The sequence below is a fragment of the Perissodus microlepis genome, chromosome 1 (genome assembly GCF_051167445.1).
Source record: "Perissodus microlepis isolate ML-2025 ecotype Zambia chromosome 1, ASM5116744v1, whole genome shotgun sequence".
Classification (NCBI taxonomy): Eukaryota; Metazoa; Chordata; class Actinopteri; order Cichliformes; family Cichlidae; genus Perissodus; species Perissodus microlepis.
This window is the reverse complement of record NC_140461.1, coordinates 3,964,883-3,986,231: the sequence shown is the minus strand read 5'-3', so window position 1 is coordinate 3,986,231 and position 21,349 is coordinate 3,964,883. Positions and strand designations below refer to the sequence as shown.

The following is a 21,349-nucleotide window of genomic DNA, read 5'->3' as shown; positions in this document are numbered from 1 at the left end:
GCCCGATCTCAGTATCGCTCCCTCACTGAATAAGTGGTGGTGCAAGACTATGAAACAGTTTACATCAATTAATCATAAGGTACTTATCTGCAAAATAAAAACGTCAGTGTGTTATGTTCAGTCAGTTGCTTATCCTGCGATGACCTCACAGAACTCACAAATAAAACAGTAGCCTCCATTTAAAGTTAGGGGTAGGATGTGATTTTTTTTTTTTAAATGCATGTACACAAAATGTTTTGTCACTCAATACTCGTAATTTTGTCAGAATCATAGAGATGGTCTTGGGAAAGCTGATGTAGCGCCTTTTTTGAACATTTATATGTGAATAAACCCACATTCATTTGCTTTCTGTTTTTTTCTCACTTGAGCTGTCTCCCAGTTTTCTTCCTTTTTCTGCTATTCTTTCCTCTGCTCTCCCTCTCCATTTATTTTTCTCACAGATGGAACTAAGCCAGCCTCAAGGTTTTGGACTGGAGTCCATATTTTCATAGAGTACGCTTTCAACTGCCATTCCCAGTGAGCCCAAACAAGTGGGTTGCCAGATCCATCATGGTTTTATCTCTCATTATCTGTGAGACTCCCGGCCCCCTCCACTAGCCTTCTGCAACTGCTGGAACTGAGTGTAGATGAGAGATGAAACGATTAACTCCCATTTTCTGTAATCAGCAGAGAGAACTTGACAGAAGAACCAGTGCAGAAGAGAGAGAATATGGAAATATGTAGCTCGTCCTCCCAATTTCTGTTCTCTCGCTTTGCCCAAAGACCAAAAAACAAAAAGTCTACTGCCACACATGGTGAAGCAGGAAGACAGATGGAGGGATGGATTATAATGTCTGTATAACTTGTGGCTATCAGAAGTCTTCTGTTGCCATTTTAATTGGAATCCACATGATCCATGCAGCATCTTGATTTCCACTCTTAATTTACAGAGAAAAACACGAAATTATCTCCAGACAAAATGGACTTGCAATGGTGAGTTCATTAATAGATTAGCTGGCAAGTACTTTGATAATAAATTCATATTTTTTGTGTTTTTTGCAGTTTGTTATGTGTAATTAATTGGAAACCTTTGGGTGGGAGCTGCTCTTTTAGCTCTCTGTGTAAATTTATAATAATCATTTTATTATTTCTGTGATTGTATTAGTTGAGCAATTAATTCATTTATCAATGAAATGATCAATACCTTGTAATAGTGTATTAGATGTAATAGTTAACTGTTGGCATGACAAAGACCTATTTGTGAGAAAAATGAATAGTAATTGCCCAATTTGTTTTCATTTAAAATTCATTTGCTTTAACAGCTTTCAGATTAATTAGGCTACATGCTCGAAGACTGCTACAGATTGTATAGATGAAACCGCTCGTCTCTTTTGCTGATGACTACAGGATATATAGGGGAAAATAATATATTACCTGTCAAATTTATAAATTATGCTCAGTGGATTATCCTGTGGAAACTTTTCAGACTGCCCATTGAAACTGATTTCTGTTTTTTATCCTGGGCTCTGCTTTAGAGAGAGGGTGAGAAGTTCAGCCATCTGAGAGGGGCTCAGAGTAGAGCTGGTACTCCTTCACATTGAAAGGAGCCAGTTGAGATGGTTTGGGCATCTGACTAGGATGCCAACCCAGGACACGTTGGAGAGATTATTTGCCTCAGCTGTTCTGGGAACATCTCGACGTTTCCCGGACAAACTTAAGAAAATGGATAATGGCAAGTCTTTATTGACGTCGGAATTCAGACAAAAACAAAAGCAAAAAAGAAAGTACTTGTTTTTGTTTTGGTGTCTGCTGTGCATGGATCCAAGGCAGGTCTGTTTAATGAAATGGTTGATTTAGTGACAACTGGGAAGCAGGTTTGTGTTGAGTGATGGCGAGCAGAGGACATGCATTGTCTTTGACTGAAGTTCTGCAGTAGGGCCAAGCTATATTAAAACCTTGTCTGCTGAAATAGCAGTACTTCAGATATAAATTAAGTCGCTTAGGGGCTTGAAAACTCATTTACTGACTTTATGGTGTGTCTTCAAGGGACATGATAGATTAGGTTGATGACAGTAGTTGATTCTCCTGTTCAGTCACTTAGTAAGGTGTTGGGCTACCACATCCTGCAGAACAGTTTCAGTGAGACTCGGCATTGACTTTACAAACCTCTCGATTGGGGGTCAAGGACTTAGGATTGACTTGAAATTAAATATCTGCTTCTTTTCATTTTGTTGCCATCAACACATAAAAAAGCTAAAACATGAATGAATAAATGAATAAAGTTTTTGATAGGTGAATTAAAATACAGGAAAAGATGTTCAGGCCAAAAAGTATTTTATAGCTAATTCTGTTAAACATTAAGGTAATGAGGTACAAAAGAGTATCACACAGAAGCTAAAGCTTCCAGATAGAGAGGAAGAGGAGCAATAAAAACAATAAGGCACTGGCTCCACATGGGACCAACATACAATCAAAGGTACCTCAGTTGCATACTTTTGACGGAGCCTGCAAAGAGATTTGTAGACTGCCCTAAAGAAGTTGTAGCCATTTGCTGTCAGCAGGGGGCAGTGTCAAAAACAACCAATCTGTTGGCTAATTTTCATGTTTGTGCTCTTGTCCGTCCAATAAAAGGATCGAAGATGAAAGCAGCTGTTGTGACATGACAAGTTCCCTTTTGAAGCCTCAAGGCAGGCATTTCCACTGTAGTTTTTGAAATCACGATTTGGCAAACAAGGTGCAAATTAGACTGTGAAATTTTACACTCACTGGCTAATGACTTTCAATCACAAATCCACTAGACTTCTATAGGGCTGAAAATCTTCTCGCCCCCACAAGTATTGCCCCCTGGTGGCCATGGAAAAGAATGCAGGTTTAGGGCACCTGCAGATTTGCTGCACTTTTCAGACCTGGAAGTTACATCCATCTTTTATACAATCCATGCGGAGCCCCTGCTGCAGAGAAGGACAAAGTTATCACAGAAACAATAGAAAATAGCACAGATCTCACAATACCCTTACATGGAAATCACCCCCAAAACACACAAATTCAAAAGACACGGACAGAATTCCAGAGATGTGCTATAAATTGTCCCTGCTTTTTGTTAATTTCAGTTGAAAGTACCAACTGCTCCAGTTACTGCTGTTATAACCAAACTTTTCGCAAAAGTTTACCTCTGAATTTTTTTAATTCTCTTACTCTCATAAATGTGTTTCCATTTTAGAAAAAAAAAAAAAAGGACATTCATTTTCAAGAAACTGTACAAACAAAAATGCAAAACTTTGATTAAGTAAGCTCTGTGGTAAGGAAAAAGACACTGCTTTGGTTTAAGGCTAGGGTTAAGATTTTCTCTGTCAGCTGACATTTTGCTTTTAGCAAAAATAACTGGAATAACATGAGGCTTGAGCTGTGTGTTTGGGACCAACGGCAACTGCATTAGCGAGCTTTCCTCCGAGCACTTGGCTCTGTCTGAACAGCTGTTGCTTAAACTTTTACCGAATAAATGCAGTGACTTTGATATCAGTCCATTTTTTGTGCTAAATGGTGAGGCAAAGGCAAGATGCAAGAGGGACAAGAGGCTGAAGGTTGTAATACCTTCTGAATCCCAGTGCACCTTAATAGGACTTAATAAAGCCAAAGATCACAGACATTACCTCAGCTGAACTGTAAATCGAGCTCTGACGCTTAAACACACACAAACATCTGCACACATCCAGTGTTTTGGCTTGCACGTGTCTGCCCTTAAGTTAATTAAAGGATTTAGTAGGCTAATTAGTAGATTGTTAAATAGGGGACACATGGTCTTCCTATTGTGCTCCGAGGTTTGCGTCACCTGAGGTATCAAGACTAATCCCTTCTAACTGGAGCAATAGAGAGTAGGTTGTAAACAATAGCTGGTATCACAGTTGGTAAGACAGTCTTAGATCCAGATGGTAAGTAGAGTAATCTCAGGAAGGGATTGACCAATTATTGGCTTTGGAAGGATAATGCTAAGCTTGTGTACTTAATGGAAAATTCATTGAAACAACCCTTTGAACTCTTTAACTAACTTAATTTGATTTATGGTGTGTTGTGGAACTATAGTGAGAAAAGCTCTTCACTCATGTAGCAGTAACCTTTCAGGTGTGAAATGTAAAATAAGAATGCATTAATTATACAAAAGTTGAATGTATGAGGACCATAGATGAGAATACATGTTACAGATGGTATGGTTGTCAGTTCCAAAGTGTATCCTTTTGCAGCAAGTTTTATTTATATCACCTTTTAACTTTACCCTTAGGTCCAGGTAAAGAGACACTGTGATGTTCTGTACTATCTGTTAAATTAGGTAATGAGCAGCCAAGCCATCTTTGAGGACTCTGCAGTGGCATAAAATGAGACTTGAAATAGAAGACTCGGTCAGGTTATCCTGCCCCAAAAAGGCTCTGAGCGTAACCTTTCAGACCTCTCTGAAGTAGTGAGACCTCATCCAGCACAGGGATTTATTAAAACAAAGGCCTCTCTATAGTGTGTGACAAATATCTTTACATTGGCCTCGCTGTGGGTAATGAACACCAATTATTTCTTCAGTAACCTGAAAAACAATTTGACCACAGGATGGATAATCTCTATGAACAGATGTCTGCATATGAATGTCCAGAATCTAAAGGAAGAGGATAAGATTTCAATTATCTGTTTGTAGTCCATATGTAGCCCATATGCTACTGGTGGATCATGTTTATGCAGGTTGAAAGAAGGTAAAGACTCTTTGGCAAACAAAAAGGGATTACAGTTTCCCAAAATGAAATTTGACAAATACATTTGTTAGTAGAAGAAGAGAAAGTCTTGACCTGGATTTTGATGATATCAGAGTGCATAAGAAGATAATTATGTCCCCCTTATATACATGTTTATCACTCTCCATAGGTAACAAAGCCATGCATTTGTTATAAGAATCTGTGTATAATGTTTGCAATCATACTTATATTTAGGTTAGATAAATGCGTTAATGTGTTTTCTTTGCCTTTATATATTTCTTTCAGATTTTGGTCACTGAGGAGGAAGTGTGGGTTTATCAGAACAGACGTTTCCTTGGATGCACATTGCTGATAAGATCAGCGAGACTAAACCTAACCAGTAAATTTATTAAAGTAAAGCCATAAAACTAAATCAGTAAGTTCAAAGATGATAAAGTGCCGTTTATAGAGTTTGGGGGAAGTTTTCACTGGGTTGTAAACTCTGGTCAATTGCCAGAACATTGGTCCAGCAACATATTTTTAATCTATTTTTATTGATGTAAATAAGACAATTAACTGTGATATTGATTCCAATTGACATTGGCCAGCATTAGATAATAGCATTGGTTTTCAAATTAGCTGTTGCACCTCTCTGAATGTGTAGTCACTCTAAGTGTTCCTGCAAGCTCGTGTGTGCATTTGTTTGAGCTCAGTATTGGCAGTGTGAAGATTTTCAATTATGAGTAGCTTTGCTGGAAGAATAAACAGCGAAACTATTGGCTAACCATTTGTATCATTTGCAATTAGTGTAAGAACTAAAGCGTGATTTTCCTCACTGTCTTGCTCTGTCTCTGTCTCTCATCCCTGGCTTTAATTGGCGTTTTTGTGCAAAAATGTAAAAAGTCACTAAGATGGCAACAGCTTTCCATTCAAGGAGATTATGGATGGAACAGTTACCAGTGAGAGCAAATAGCCTTTTGTAATCCTCGGTGGACATTTAATTAACTGGCCTTCCTTTCAGTTACTTTTTTTTTTCTGTCTTGCTTTCTTAGTCTCAATCTGTTTCTCCTTTCCTTTTTCTTGCTTATTTTTTTGTCTTACACCATTTGTCTCTTTTTTTTTTTTTTTCAAAGATGTGAAGGCACAGCACTCATGCGTGCAGACACACACTCACAGGTATACCAAAACTCTTTTCTTCAGTGGGTTGAAGGCTGGAGTAGTTAGTTCAGCATGTTAGCACTAAATGAGAGAAAGCAAGAGCGAGAGGAGGGGTAAACTCCACATTATGCTATCAGTACTGTCAGCATAATGTAGAGCAGGAGGGGGAGAAGGATGGGGAGAAAATGAGGTAGCAGAGTTAGAAAGGTGCTGATTGAGGTCACCGGAGGAGTGCAGATGAGAAAGGAGGGCTCTCTTTCATTCTTCGGCTGTTAAATTAAGTACCTTCACATTCATATTGACATCTCCAAGCTCACTCATTTGTGTAGTGATGTAACATATTTACATATAGACTTAACCTGATTCATCAGTTGCATCATATCCACTTAAAAAAGCCTCTCTGGCTGGTGCTGTACCTTGGCACTTTAAGGCTTCATATGAGTCATAACTGTGTTCTTGTTTCACAGAGATATTAAAGCCTTTTGGACACATTTTATTATGACAGTTTGGTTTCCGTGATGTACTGTTTATCCTTGGTAAGTTGATGTGCTGAAGACATGTGCTTTGCAGTGAATTGGTGTAATTTTTTCATGTAATTGACTTCATAATGCACCCCGCTGCAAAGCAATTTCCCAACAGAAATTTCAGAAGTGTCCCAAGTTGATCCCAAGGATGAGTATTGAGGCTGATCAAGGCATATTTCAGTGATCAGGTCATCCTCAAATAAAGCAGATCTTAATGTGATCCCTTCTTTTTTTTATTTCGCCGTATGTTTTCCACCTCTCCCTGCTAGTCTTTTTGTACTGCTCTATATCTAAGTAATAGCCAGTCTCTACACTGCAAGCACTTTACTTAGAGAGTGAAAACTGTGGTGTGAGTCTGAAAAGTGATTTTCTCACAGTGCCCACATTCAGTTGGCATTATATCTACTAGATCAGGAAGTAACAAAACCTGCCTACTCATTAGCCTATTACAACCCAGTGTTTTTAAACGAAAAGCCACCTGGTCTTTGCAATGGTGGCAGGCATTGGAGCAGTATTGCAAAGGTATCTGTATGGCCATCTCTGAGAATGCTCCATCGTCTGTTTTCAACAATAATAGGAAAGACTAAAACATTTTTTCATAGTCCTGCCAGAACAGGGTGAAGAGTCCAAATCTGTGAATATTTAGAGTGTTAGATAATGTCATCATTTGATCTGCTGTCAAGGTTACTTGTTAATTTAGTATTTGCCTCATTTGAAAATAACTCATCCAGGGTAGGAGGCACACACCAGTGTAGTTCTAGTGTTAGTCCCAACCTTGGATAAATAGGAAGTGTTGCAGCAGGAAGGTAATCTGGTATAAAATCTTGGCCAAATAAAACATGCAGATCTAGTGAAAGCATAAGATTGGGTGCCAATCTTGGAACTGTGGTAGTGGTAGTATGTGAGGGTGGTGCAGGACATGTATGAGGACAGACAGACAGTGGTGACATGTGTGGTTGTGAGTAACAGATGGTTTAAGTTGGTTTGTGATTACGTTATGAACTGGCTCTGCTTGTTTGTAATGATGATGGTCAGGTTAACAGATGAAGAAAGGGCAAGAGTCTCTTTGGACTATGATGTTTGCAGACAACATTGTGATCTGTAAATAGAATAGGGAGCAAGTGGAAGAGAGCCTTTAGAGGTGGAGGTATACTCTGGAGAGGGCAGGATACATGTATTCATGTTTATTCATTATTCATTGTAATAACAGATTAATACTGTGAGCAGTGAGTTTCTCGACTGCAGCTAATGATGGTAGTTCTTGTTCTGCTCTTTAGCCTACGTGAGCTCACGGCTCCAGCACATGAACTAGTTTAACTCTTCAGTTTGCCCCACCTGACCAATATTAGCTAGTTGCTGATATATTAGTATTGGCATTTGTAAGGAACAATTTAAATGATTTTAACCACCCTTTCATTGAGTTATGAGTTTTGATGTTCCATAGTCTGTCCACCAGAGCACATTATGAAACTTCCATGTTTCCAGTGCCACAAACACAACAACCTGCTGACTACCAGCTAACTACACAGTAAAATAAGTATCTGTATATGTGAATCGACCGTAAAAGTCCTCAATCGGTGGAGCTTGACCTGAATCATATCACGGACTGACGCAACAGCTGTCCACACTCTCAAAAGGGAAGCAGGAATGGCAGTCGGTGCTCATTAGCAGTGATCGAACTTTGAAAATAAGAGCACGGGGATTTTATGCTTTGGTATTTTTTGTCTGTAAATATAAAGTGATTGTAGAAGTAACTTTAACTTGCCACAGACATAACATTAGTATGAATTTGAGTCCATTTTTTAATGAAGCCATCACTAATGATGCTGTTTTGCCTTTTCTTTTGTATGCCAATTTGTGTGTTTTTTTGTTTTGGGTTTTTTTTTTTTGTCCTTTTTAAGCTTCAAAAGTCAAATAGTGAAAACAGCTGCACAACATTACAGCAGGGAATTGCAACTTTTGTTCAACTTTGACCACAGTTTCTGATTTTGGTTCATGTTAATTGAGTCGTGTTATGATCAGAAGACAAACACACACAGCTACCATTTTTCATTAGGGGGTAATTGACTCTACATATTCTGTATGTGGTCTGAGAACAAGATGAGATGAAAGCACTGTGGCAGAATGAAATTTAGAAATCCTTGGACTAGGTTGGTGGGCATGGAAAAGCCTTCTATGGCACTGTTAGTAATTGCAGGTCCCACTGTTTCTAGGAATTGCAACATGTCATTAGATCCACTAAGATGCATTAGTGATGGGGATGGCAATAGCACCATGCTGTATCTCCGAAGGTTCTCCTTTAGCCACTAATCCACTGATGATTGTTATTAGTGAGAAAGGCGTGTGCATGTGTAAGATGCATTCTGGCACAATGCTCCGTATATTAGCTTGGTGATTTATTGTCTTGGATGTGCTATCCCTTTTTGTCAAAGCTTCATTGTCCTTTTTCCAATTAATTTTGAATCTGTTATGGCTTCGAAGACGAAGGAAGAGAGAGAGATTATCAACAAATACACTGATTGAACCACAAAGTCAAGTGGTATGCTATATATTTTGGGGGGGCGATACGGCTGTTTAATTCTGCTCTTCTGTCTTCTTTTGATGTCTTCTTATATTTTTCTTTGTAACACCCCCCGTCATCTCTAATGCCACTGATTTATGCAATTGCTTTTTCGTGCTTTTCTTTTTTCTGTCTCTATTTAATTCTTCCATCTTCCACTTTTCGTTGTTCTGCTGTTTCTATAACAACCGTAGGGTCATTTTTCAGTCTCTGCGCTTCACTCTTAATCCTGTTCATGCGACACTCGGCTCTTATTTTCTTGCTGCTTTTTCCTGCTGTGCTCTATGTATTGCTTGATTACACCCTCTCGTTCTGAAAATATATTTATATCTTAATGTCTTTTTCTCTATATCTTCTGTCTGTCCACTTTGCATTATTCGGTGCACAGTCATACGCGCAAAGGGCTTTTCTCACCTCGCTACTTGTTTTTGTGACGCCAAATAGGAATTTGAAATTTTTTTTACAGCAGGTATCAAAGCTGACACAAATGAGAGCAAGTCTTTGGCTCCAGCCCTGAAATTACTCCTCTGCTTCCCTGCTGTGACCAACTAGCACTGATGTGTGCTGTGCGTTTGTGGGTGGAAGGGTGGGTGTATTGATGAGGACTGTATGGGACCTCGCTGTGTTTTACCACTGTCACTATGATTGCTGTTTACTGTGGATGCAGATTGCACGGCACTGATTATGATTACTAGTTGAAATGTGAAGATGGCCTCTGCAGTTTCTTTTGGATTACATTTCCATTGTCTGTTGTTCACATGGGACATTCAAGAAGGGAACAGAGGGAGATGACAGCTTAATATAAGAAAGTGTAACTGAATAAGATGATTTTTGTATTTATTTGTTTGATTTATGTGTCTGAACATGGCTTTTGCTTAAGCCTTAGTTACACCAATCTGAAATGTATAAGCTTCAAACCTCTTAATTATAACTGTAAGTACAATATAAATAGTTTATAATAGTATGGGGTGTCTATGAAGAAGTCACTATTAAAGAAATAAAGCCAAGAGACAAGGCTGAGATATTCCAGATTAGACAAGAACAGGATTGAAAATGAGTGGCAACAAGTGTCATTGAGTAATGAACCCAAATTGTGACATTTTTGTGTCAAATTGTCACCAGTATGTGCAGAGGATGTCAGGACAGAGGTATACCAGTGAGAGTCTGCCGGCTTTGGAGGCTTGGACATGATTACAAATAAAATTGAATTGAATTGTTTGGATCTTGATTTTGGTTAGTGGTGTTAGGGAGCTTTTCAAAATTGAAAGAATTACGAGAACAGACGACGATGATACCAAACACCCTTCAAATCAGTAAAAGCATACTTGGATACACAGCCATGGATTGGCCGCCCCAGAGCCTGGACCTCAATATTTCTGAAGCCGTATGAGGTCATTATGACAGAGAACAAAACAAAAGGCAGAAACATCCAAAGAACATCTTTGAATGTTCTTCAAGAAGCCTGGAGAACTCTTCCTGAAGACTACTAAGAACTTGTAAGAAAGCTTGTCTCAGAAATTTCAGGCTGTGATGAAGAATCAAAGTGGTCATAACAAAAATTGATTGTTTGTGCCTTACATGTCCATAAATGTGTCTACATATATTTTAATAATTAGATGCACCTGTTTCTCATTTTCTTACCAACATATAGAGAAGTCAGTGCTATCTCGAGACTGTAGTATTATAGTATTATGAAGTATTACTGATTAATCTATACCTTTTTTTTGTTTGTTTTGTAAAAAAAAAAAAAGAAAAAAGTTAAATTCCATTTAAATAAATAATACTAAAAACACATATGCTGATGTTTTCTGGATATCAATCTTCTGGATATCCATTAAGTGCATCAACATGCTGGTCAGCAGAGGTTGGGCAAGAAAATGAATGAGCTAGATCGATGATGACAGAATAGATTTTAACAGCGTGGGAAAGTGGAGCCTTAACACCAAGAAAGCAGATCAGTGAACACAGATCTTCCTTACTGACTATATACAAGAACCTTATTAAATTAAGTTAATAATGAGTTTACTTTGGTGTTTTTACATAAAATGATTCATACTTTAAGTAATGCCATTTAATTATACATTTAATAAATTGTGCATATATGTCTGTTTCTAATTAAATAACAAATCATTTAATCAATTTATTTTTGGCACTTTTGGCGTTCATTAGTCCAAATTGATAAAGTGAAATTGATTGAATTTGACCTGAGCCAGTTAGTCTGCAGCACTTATTGGAAAGACAACTGTGTTTCCATCAGAGCTATTAGTGGTTGGTAAAACAGAAGGCTGAATGTCTGATTTTCTTTGGAGTCAGTGGTTATGAAAGAAAAGAGCAGCAGTCAGAAGACAGAACTGAACTAAATAAATACATACTAATGAAGGAACCTAGCCACTGGCTGTGCCTTCGTGGTGTAAGACTACATGAAACATTAACCTAAAAGAAGTAAATTATAATATGTAAATGTAACCAACAAAAAATGAAATAAAATGGGACTAGCTCTGAAAAGATTTTATAATGCTCAATTATTCATCTTTTTGTGCGTTTCTCACATTTAGTCTTTAGTGTTTCATCTAGGCTAACAGATGGGTAATGAGGTCAGCTGCCCTTCTTCTGTTTTATATATACGTGTACATATGTGAGAGAGAGAGAGCCTCAGTGTGATCATTTTAAATCATTCAGCTATCAATAACATTGCAAGCTGCATTCATAAACTGCGTGTGATGCGCAGGCACAGCTACCTGCTAATTAGTGCTAAGTAACTAGCTCGGTTTCACTCTCCAAAACTGAAGCACATACTTTTTGGATGCTTTGTACCCCACAGCAAATTATATTATTTGTCACATACTTCTGTTAAAAATGCTCCACAAATCACCACAACCAGAGGACCAGTTCACTGGAGGTGAGACCCAGCAGACAGCTACCTGGTTCTGTCGTCTATGTTACCTCATCTGACAATCAAAATTTTATCAGTATCCAAATAAATAAATTGCTGTAGTAATAGAGCCAGAAACTGTTTTCTGTACCAACCTGTATACTTGCTTTTAATTCTGTTACTCTAAGTTGGGCATTTTAACTTGGGAGTCATTTTTTGGCAATTTTTCAGCCCCAGAGGTTGCTTTTAGATTAATTAACACTTCCTGGAAGGCGTCATCACACTTACACCAGGATAATAAGTTGTCATAAACACTCTTCTTCTCTCCAGTCTGTCTTCTGCTGTTCATCTCCATGGTCATCGCTACCCGTTACCTCTCTCACACACAGACACACACACAGTGACAGTAGAGGATGCGCAACCATAGCTGAGTGCAAAATGCAGCTGAGACACTCAGATTGCACTGCAATGAAACAAGGGCAAATAAATTACATAAATGTATGTTTATGCTTGTTGCCCTTTGTTCGTTTTAGGGAGCTTCTTGGTATGGAAATACACCACTGCATATTTTAAACCTAGTATTTGACTTCAACTAAAACTGCCTTCTTATTTTCCTTGTTCTCTAGGTCCAGAGTGGTACTTGGTCAGAGTGGAGTTAACGGTGACGGATGTAAATGACAACATCCCAGAATGGAGCATGGTTCCTGCTCCCTACCTTGCTGTGGTTTCCCCTGATGCCTCTGCAGGTTCCCTGGTCTACAAACTCTTTGCTGAGGATGGAGATGAAGGCAACAATGGTGAAGTGGAGTACTTTTTGTCCGACGGTAGGTTAAATTGCTTCTTCTTTTTTTGCCTGCATAGTGTGTTAAAGAAGCAGGTTGACTGTTTACAGCGTCACAAAAATCACAAAACAGGGAGGCAATAATGTGACGGAGGAGCTATGGAAGTGACAAGCTAACACTAAGCAGCTAATAGCAAACATACAACTGCATTATTATATGAATCTTGTGTTTTTGTGTACTTTTGCAGTTTTTATATTTGATGGTTTTCTTAAGGTGCAGTGCATTTGACCTCGCAAGGCCACCATAGCCGACAGCTATGAGGGATTTGCGTAGTAGACAGCAAACTGCAGAGCATTTGGCTTTTCACTAATCACACTGAAAAAAGTAGACAAATTATATGCAAAACCTTTGAACAAAGAGACATTTGTTGGTGTTGGAATTTTTAATAAAACAAAAGTCTCAGTTGCATAAATGATTTGCTTGATTTAAAATGTTTTGTTGTTTTGATCAGTGCTTTTTTTTAATGTTCTGTATGGTGCAGACTCAACTATACACTCTCTTTGAGCTGTTGCCCTCTGCAGTGCTGAGTTTTATGCGCACACAATTCTCCAGTGTCTTGTCTGGTTTTTTTCCACTGTGCAAAATAATTGCTTTTGTTATTGTCTGCTTTGTAATGATTTCTTGTCTCTGTTTTAGAATCTGTTTAAAAAGATGATTTTTCAATTTTCCTCATGGGGATGCATTGGAATAAACTGACTGAAAAATTATAAGAAAAAACATAGACATATTATTGTTAATATCTATGCTAAACTTTTCAATTTAAATGCTCAATCCCACCTCTCAAAGTTTAACTTCTAAAAATGCAGTATATTTTGGATCAAGGTCTTATTGAATCCTGTTATTCTGAATACAGGTCATGAATTTTAACACCCCAGTTCCTGTGGTTTTTGCATTTTCCTCTCAGCAACTTTGAATACTGATTGTCCAGTCATCTTATTTTATTGGTGACTGCTTAGCATGCACTTAAATATTTCTGACAACTTTTGAAAGCAACTTTTGTGCAAAGTGTTTTGCCCTGTGGTCCTTTTCACTGGATGATCTCTGTTGTTATGTGTTGCCTTATTTGCTTATCTTGTTTTTGGTGTATTACCCTTTTGTATATGATCAAACAAATCGTCCGCAGGTGGTGATGGTCGTTTTGAAGTGGACAGGAAGACTGGCCAGGTACGAACTACGGGCCTTCCCCTGCAGCGGGACAGGGAATACCTGCTGACAGTGGTGGCTGCTGACCGGCTGGGCAGCCGCAGTGCTCCTGCTGTCATCTCTGTGGTTGCTGGACCCCGGCCACCACAGTTTACCAATGCCTCCTTCACTATTGCAATACCAGAAAACACCCCTGAAGGACAACCGTGAGTGTACACACATTCATCCACTGAAATCCCTTACAGGACATCTACATGAAACAATATACATGACATTGACTACACACACACACATCTGCTGTTTTCCTTTTACTATACTATACCATGATTAATATTCATGATGAAAAATATTACTATTACTTTGTGTCTAAAACGACACAATCATGATGGGCATTTAATGTGTACACTTTTATTTATTGGCTGTGATCTTAGATCCTCGTGTTTTACAGACTAAATCCATACTGTGGCTCATTTAGCCTTTAGCATGTGTAGCACAGTAATAGGATTGCCTTTAAATATTTATTTGCATACACAGTAAGAATAGGTAGTCATCGACATTTTTGCAGTCGCATTCTTAGCAGAAAGCTCTCTCTGGTGCCACATAGGGCTGTAACTTTTTCCATCATCTATCATCATCAGTGAGCATTAAACTTGTCATTGTACCAATCACAAAATAGAAATATTATCTTCTGTGCAACTCAGTGATGAAAAATATAGCTTTGCTAAATATATTTTTAGATAAACTTAAATATCCTTAAAATTAAAAAAAGTCGACCATGGCATTAGTTGACTTGAGTTGAGCTCAGCTGCAATCCTGACAGATCAGCTCATCTCGATGCCAGCCAACATCAGCTTTTCTCAGCTAATACCCTTCAATACATCCACTTATAAAGGGCTCTCGATTAATGTTTCTTTAGCCTGGCTTGAGGTAATGTCCATCTGTAAGCTGCTTTGCAACCCAACTTAAGGCAGTGGGTAGGACTAAAGGTATCTTAACCCTGTAATGTATCATATGCGATACATGAGTTTCTGAGACCTCTATCTCATCAACATGATCAATACTTGCCATAATTTCAAAATGTTATGGACAAAACTCTCCTTTTTTTGTCTAAAATTTACATTGTTGTTAACAAAAAGTTGCCAAAAACATCCAATGTGTCAAGTCCATATAACATCTGTGGACAGACTTTAAGGTGGCACTTCAGTCATTTCCCTTTCAACCTGGGAGAGACAGACAGGCTCTAACAGAGTCCAAATGACTCTAAACTACAGTGGATCAAAAATACAACTGGAAATAAAAGATTTCAGTTTCTGATTTTTAATATGCTTAAAAAAGACTCATAGAAACATATTTTCATATTCTGATTTTTATCTGATTAAAAATAAGGCAAGAATAAAAAAAGCACACAAAGAGCTTATGTTCTGACTTTCATTGATCAAATTAGCATTAATGTCCTTATTTTGGCTTCAGGGTCCACCTGCAGTCTCTTTACTGGGACTGACATATTTCTTCCTTCCTTCATCGGGGAAATGAGCACATTTATAATAAATACAGTGGTGTGAAAAAGTATTGCCTGTTTCCAGATTTTTGGCACATTTTTTGCATTTACATGTTTCGGATCATCAAACATATAATATTCAAAGATAGCTTGAGTAAATACTAAATGCAGTTTTTGGATGATTTCATTTATTGAGCGGGGGGAAAGATATCCAAATCTACCTGGCCCTCTGTGAAAAAGTAATTACCCCCTAAACATAATAACTGGTTGTTCCACCCTTGGCTACAAGAACTGCAGTCAAGCATTTGTGATAACTGGCAATGAGTCTTTCACATCGTTATGGAGGAATTTTGGCCCACTGTTCTTTGCAGAATTGTTTCAGTTCAGCCGCGCTGGATTGTTTTCAAGCATGAATGGCCTCTGTAAGGTTATGCCAAAGCACCTCAATAGAATTTAAGTCCAGACTTTGGCGAGGTCACTCCAAAACCTTCATTTTGTTTCATTCTTTTGAGTCATTCTGAGCTGGACTTGCCTCAGTGTTTCAAATCATTCTCCTGCTGCATAACCTGAATACAGTCGAGCTTTGAAACCAATGGCTAAATTGTCCTTCTGGGTATTTTGGTAAAGTGCAAAATTCCAGACAAAGCAATGGTTTTCTAACTGGAACTCTCCGAGGAAGCCATATTTGCCCTGTATCTTTCTCATTGTTGAATCATGAACACTGACCTTAACTGAGGCAAATGAGGCCTGCGGTTCTGCATCTGCCTGCAGATGTTGTTCTGAGTCGTCTATGTACTATTGGAGTAATTTTGGTAGCCCAGTTACTCGTGCAAAGCTTCACCAATGTTCCAAGTTTTCCTCATTTGTGGACAACCGCTCTCATTGTGGTTCATTGGAGTCCCGAAGCCTTAGAAGTGGCTCTGTAACCCTTTTTTTTCACTGATAGATGAAGTGAAAGTGACTCAGTTTCTCATCTGTTCTTGAGTTTCTTTAGATTGTGGGATGATGTGGGTAGCAAATACTAGCATTTTTATAGCTGTATGTCTCCTAATACCTCTCTTAGCGTTTTCAGGAAAAGGGCCGCCTTATCTATGGAAAACTATTCATCACTCAAACATAAAAAACACATATTTTGAATACATTATTTCAAACAGCTTATCTGCCTGATAATTTTTCAGGTTTTGCACATGAAGTCAACTGTGTTCTTTTTCTCCATGTCTTTCCAGCTTCTTGGCAACACCTGCTGTGTCCTTCCAGAAGAAACCAATCAGCTACAGTCTGCTTATCAATCCCAGTAGTCTCTTCTCCATCTCAGCAGAGACCGGTGAAATCAGCCTGACGCGCCCTATTGACTACGAGAGCGACCAACATCGCTACTTGCTATTGGTGCGAGCCAGTGAGGGGATAGAGAGCATGAGCAGTGCAGCCGAGGTTTGTGTCTATATATATATTTATATATATATATATGGGTTTGTGTATGTGTATGTTGGTGAGTTTGAGATGTAAATTTCAAGAAAAAAAGTCACCTTTTTGATGCCAAATCTCTTGACTTCATGGTCTCAGAAGATTGGAGGCATTTCACATCTGCTTGTCAAGTCTTAGAAAGTCTGTAAACAATACTTTAATAAATATTTAATTAAAAAATTGAAAAATCTGCTGTTAAAAAATGATGTAATATCAGTAATTGTCTTCACACAGTATTGCTTTCTTTGAGCTGCTAATATACAAGCCACAGCCACCAGAATTCTACACCCTGTGCACTGATAGTTTGTAAGATAGCAGTTGAATTGTGGTGATTGTGATTTGTGTAATACAGTCAAAATCATCACACATGTTCATAAGCTGTCAGAAGCATCCTTGAGCAGAAATACTTGATTCGTGCTGTGAAAATGTGGCCATAGTTATTGATTCCCAGTTGCTTCATAGATGGTAATCATTGTGAATGCTCCACTTGAAATAATAGTGTGGTTCGATGTTTCCTGATTTACACCTTTTTTAATTAAAGGTTTTTTTCTTTATGCGGCATCAGCAGTAATGTAGAATATATACCAGACTGTCTCATGAAAATCCTATCTGGAAAGTGAAGCTTTTGAATTTATCAGTTGATGTATGTTCTAACCTTTGACTCTGGTTGCTAATACTGGGTAACGACCACAAGCATAAGGTTGGGAATAAAAGCAGCAGGTGGGTGGCTGGGCTCAGCCTTACAGATGGGGGTGAAGGCTCAGACATCTAAAGGGGGTTCGCAAAAGAGTTTGTGCTGCTGCGTTTCAATAGGAGACAGCTGAGGCGCTTCTGCTCAGGATCCCTCCTCGGTGCCTCCCTTTGAAATTTTCTGGGCATGGTCAACTGGAAAGAGACCCAGGAACACCTAGGCATTCCCCAGGAAAAACTTCAAATAGTAGCAAGGAAGTTTAGCCCGCTGCCACCTCAACCCGACTTGGAGAAAATGGGTACAGATGGACGCACTGACGGGCGGATGGCCTCCACCTGAATTTATCAAAAAAGTTATCTTCACCTTGAGAGACATGTCTCTGTTTTTGTGAACACTGTTTCCTGTAAAACCCGAATAGATTTGTCTGGCTGCAGTGACTGCTTTGGGATTCCCGATGACTTCCTCACGTTGTCAGGAAGTGAGACAAAACAGCGGCTGACCGCTGCAGGCGCTGATGCATCTGGTCTGGTTTCCATCATTTCTCTGGCCTCAGGCTAAAAGATGTCCTGCTGAACCAATCTGTCCTAAACTGCTCCACTTTGGGCCTCTTTGGCCTACAGAGCAACAAAAGCCTGTGTGGAGAAGGAGAGCGAGGAAAAAGAGTGGGTGAGGATGAGAGGATTTTTAGCGAGAAGAAAAATACAGTTGAAAAGAAAAAAGGGAAGAAAATGGCAGGTAGTTTTGTATTGTACCACAGCCTTCTTAGCCCCATGTCTGCCCAAGAGCTCTCCCTGTGTTCAGTTTGATCAGCACTCAAAAGCCTTCGCCTTCTAGACGCTGCAACAGCCGCTTCTTTGTCTCTGCAGTTCAACGGAGCCAGACAGAAACTATGCTTTGTGTGATAAATGATGAACATAATGCCGGTGATGTGCCCACATTTGATTCAATTTCCGTTTTAAGACAGTTTGGCTTGTTGTCTGGCATTTGAAGTTAGAAATATGTCTCAGAGCATGCCTTTTGATACAGAAAAATTGTTGGTACTGCTTTGAATTTTCTCTCATACATTTTTGTCGGAAATACTTTATGTGATGGTAATCAGTACAAGGATTTTCCTGGCCAGTACTGGGTGCTTAGCAGTCTGTATCAGCAGTGGAAAACTGGTGTTGTGTAGGCTAATCTTGTTGACAGTGTAAACCTTATACAGATCCTCAGTGCTTTATATGAGCTATAATTCATCTACGCTTGCCTCCTGAACAAAATTACATTATCACTCTTACATCCCAGTTGGATAATGGAGGGCTCAATACACACAGCTTAAGTTGTTTTTTGAGGTGTGATTATTCCAGACAGTGTTTTTCTGACAATAATCTACATGGTACTTCAGGATGTTTTTTGCCATCTCACTTGTTAGACAGACAGCGGGCCTCTGAATCAGTACGCTGGCCCCCGTGCACCGTCCTGTGACATTATTGAGGGCGGTGCTGATTGATAGTAGTTTAAACATTAATGTTTTAACAAAGCAGGGTTAAGCAGAGACTTCATTCCAGTTAGACTTTAAAAAGCTCTTCAAAAGCATGTTAACAGTATAGAAAAAATTCTGCTTTTGCTACTTAAGGCATTTGAATTTAAGATTAAAAAACAGCAAGTACTTTTGAAGGCCACTACATGTGGGCTTTGTTGTCATATTTTCTTCTTTTTAAAGGATCTGGAGCTTTTGTAGTGAAATGATCATTTGTTTATAGCTTATGGGGCTTGACTTAATCCAAATCTGGATCCAGGAATTTGCTGAAGGAACTTTTTTCATCGCAAGAACAAATTTCTTGCCCCCCCACCCCCCAGATCCAATAGGTTATCTAATGTATGAAAATAGCCTATTATTGAAAAACTATATATTATATATTATATTATAAAGTAAAGCTCTTACAATAATACTGAGGAAGTCTTCTTTTGCTAACTATCCGAGTCAAAGTTTTTTTTGAAGAAAGCGCCATCTCTTGGTGACACCGTGCAATTAAATGAAGGGGGCGTGTTTAGAGCGAAGCTAGGCGGGGCTCTGAGTGGATGACTGTTGGCTGACAGTAGCTGTCAGAATTATTTTTTTAAAAACTTAACAAAAGTTCCAGAGTTATAAAATGAAGTTTTGCAAACACTATCTAGTGATCGCGGCTGTCAATTACAAGCCAATTATTTTTGATCCAACACTGGAGTAGATGTTTTGTACATTCTGAGGGGGGATGAAATGCTGGCTGCCACCATAAACCCCAATTGATCTGATGCTGTATCCGTTTACATACGGTTAAACTCGGGTATATTGTAGTATACCACATATCACACCACATATGTTCATGTGCTCATTTTTGTCAAGTGCTGCACAAGAGAGGAATTTGCTGTTGACATTGAATGCATGCCTGGATGTGATACCACAGTGACTCTCCCCACACTGGCAAACATGCAGCAGTCAGCATCTTCAAAGGATGCACTCATGTGGAAAGGAAAAAAAAAAGTGAAAACAGCTAAAATGGCAAAGGGCAGACAAACGGTTTCAGGGCGAGTTCAGGGTTTGTGTTACAGACTGCTAAATCTAACTGTCACTTTTTATTATAGTGGAACATGTAATCAAAATATTTTCACTAACCTGTCACTATGTGTCTGTTTATTTAGTTTATCACAGAGATGCAGACAAAAACTAACCAAAGTTCATCACGAGAGTCACCATGCAGTGGCTGTCATGGTCTCAGTGATAAACTCCAGCTCACTGGATTCATCTGCAGCACGTCAATTTTAGAGGTTCATAATATACTCTTGCTCTTTCTCCCTGCCATCTGCCTCGGGAAGGCCCATATTGGATTTTGCATTAATTAAGACATGTTCTCTTGAGATAAGTAACCAATCGAATGGCATACGGCTACTTGTGACCATGCCAAAATAAGCATATTCTGATGGCATTTTGGTTGTAAGCCTTCTGTTTGATTTTAGACAAGTATGAAGCTGTCCTGAGATTGCAGACATGTGCTGTACTTGCAAGAATAGTGCCTAGCAACTCAAATACTTATCCACAGAAAGGCATCTGTTAGTCAAAAAATTTCATGTGTATAAAGTATAGAACTTTATGATGGAAGTTGTTTGTTTTTATCTTTTTCTGTGACACTGTTTCCCAGTAGCAGGTTAAAAAAAATCACCTATTAATTTGTTTTCCATAGAGGACTGCCAAATAACGCACCTCTTTTCTGCTTTTGATTTTATTCTACTTTTCAGAAATCTGCCGCCCTCTATCAAAATAGGAAACAGACGTGCCGTATTTTTGTGCACTGGAGTCACTGAGCATGACTTTAATTTGCAGGTAGTTTCCAAGTTTCTCCCTGCAGGAGTGATAGCTCATCGGCACCATTAGTTACCTAACCAGCCTGAGACCTGCCTGCAGCTTCCCAAGTGTGCGCACGTGTGCACATTCCTGTGTGTGTGCGTTTGAGCCCATCTTGCTTTATTACAGCTGACTTCCTCTCTCTTCTCATTCAATCTTGCCTTTCCTCAGCCTTGTATGCACACATACTCTACCATTGTATATCCTGCCTATTTCCTGTCCAGCTAGGGCATAGATTTGCTCATTAGGACATGCAAACGCACACATCGAAACACCCAAAAAAAAGGTTGACAGTTATTGGCAAATGCACACAAATCACCTCAGGGAGCTGACATGGGCAGATTTTATTTTGTTGTTCATTGCTTTGCGGCTGATCTTTGCTGAAGGATTAACTGATATTACAGAATTTCATCTTACCTACCAGGACTTAATACCAGTGGTATTTACAAAGCACTCACTGTGTGTATGCGATTGTGTCTGTAGGGTGAGTGTGTATACGTACAGCTTTGTTTGGGGGAAAAAACACAAGAGGGACTGAGGGTCAG

General features: G+C 38.9%; 1 protein-coding gene across 1 annotated transcript in view; it reads left to right on the top strand.

Annotated features, from left to right (window-relative positions):
- The window catches only part of LOC146393167 (neural-cadherin-like), a 325,691-nt gene that overhangs the window by 71,853 nt on the left and 232,489 nt on the right, over positions 1-21,349 (top strand). The window contains exons 2-4 of the mRNA XM_084927227.1: positions 12,432-12,629; positions 13,771-13,996; positions 16,515-16,719. Coding sequence (XP_084783353.1) covers positions 12,432-12,629; positions 13,771-13,996; positions 16,515-16,719 — 629 coding nt within the window. The remainder of the gene's footprint in view (positions 1-12,431; positions 12,630-13,770; positions 13,997-16,514; positions 16,720-21,349) is intronic.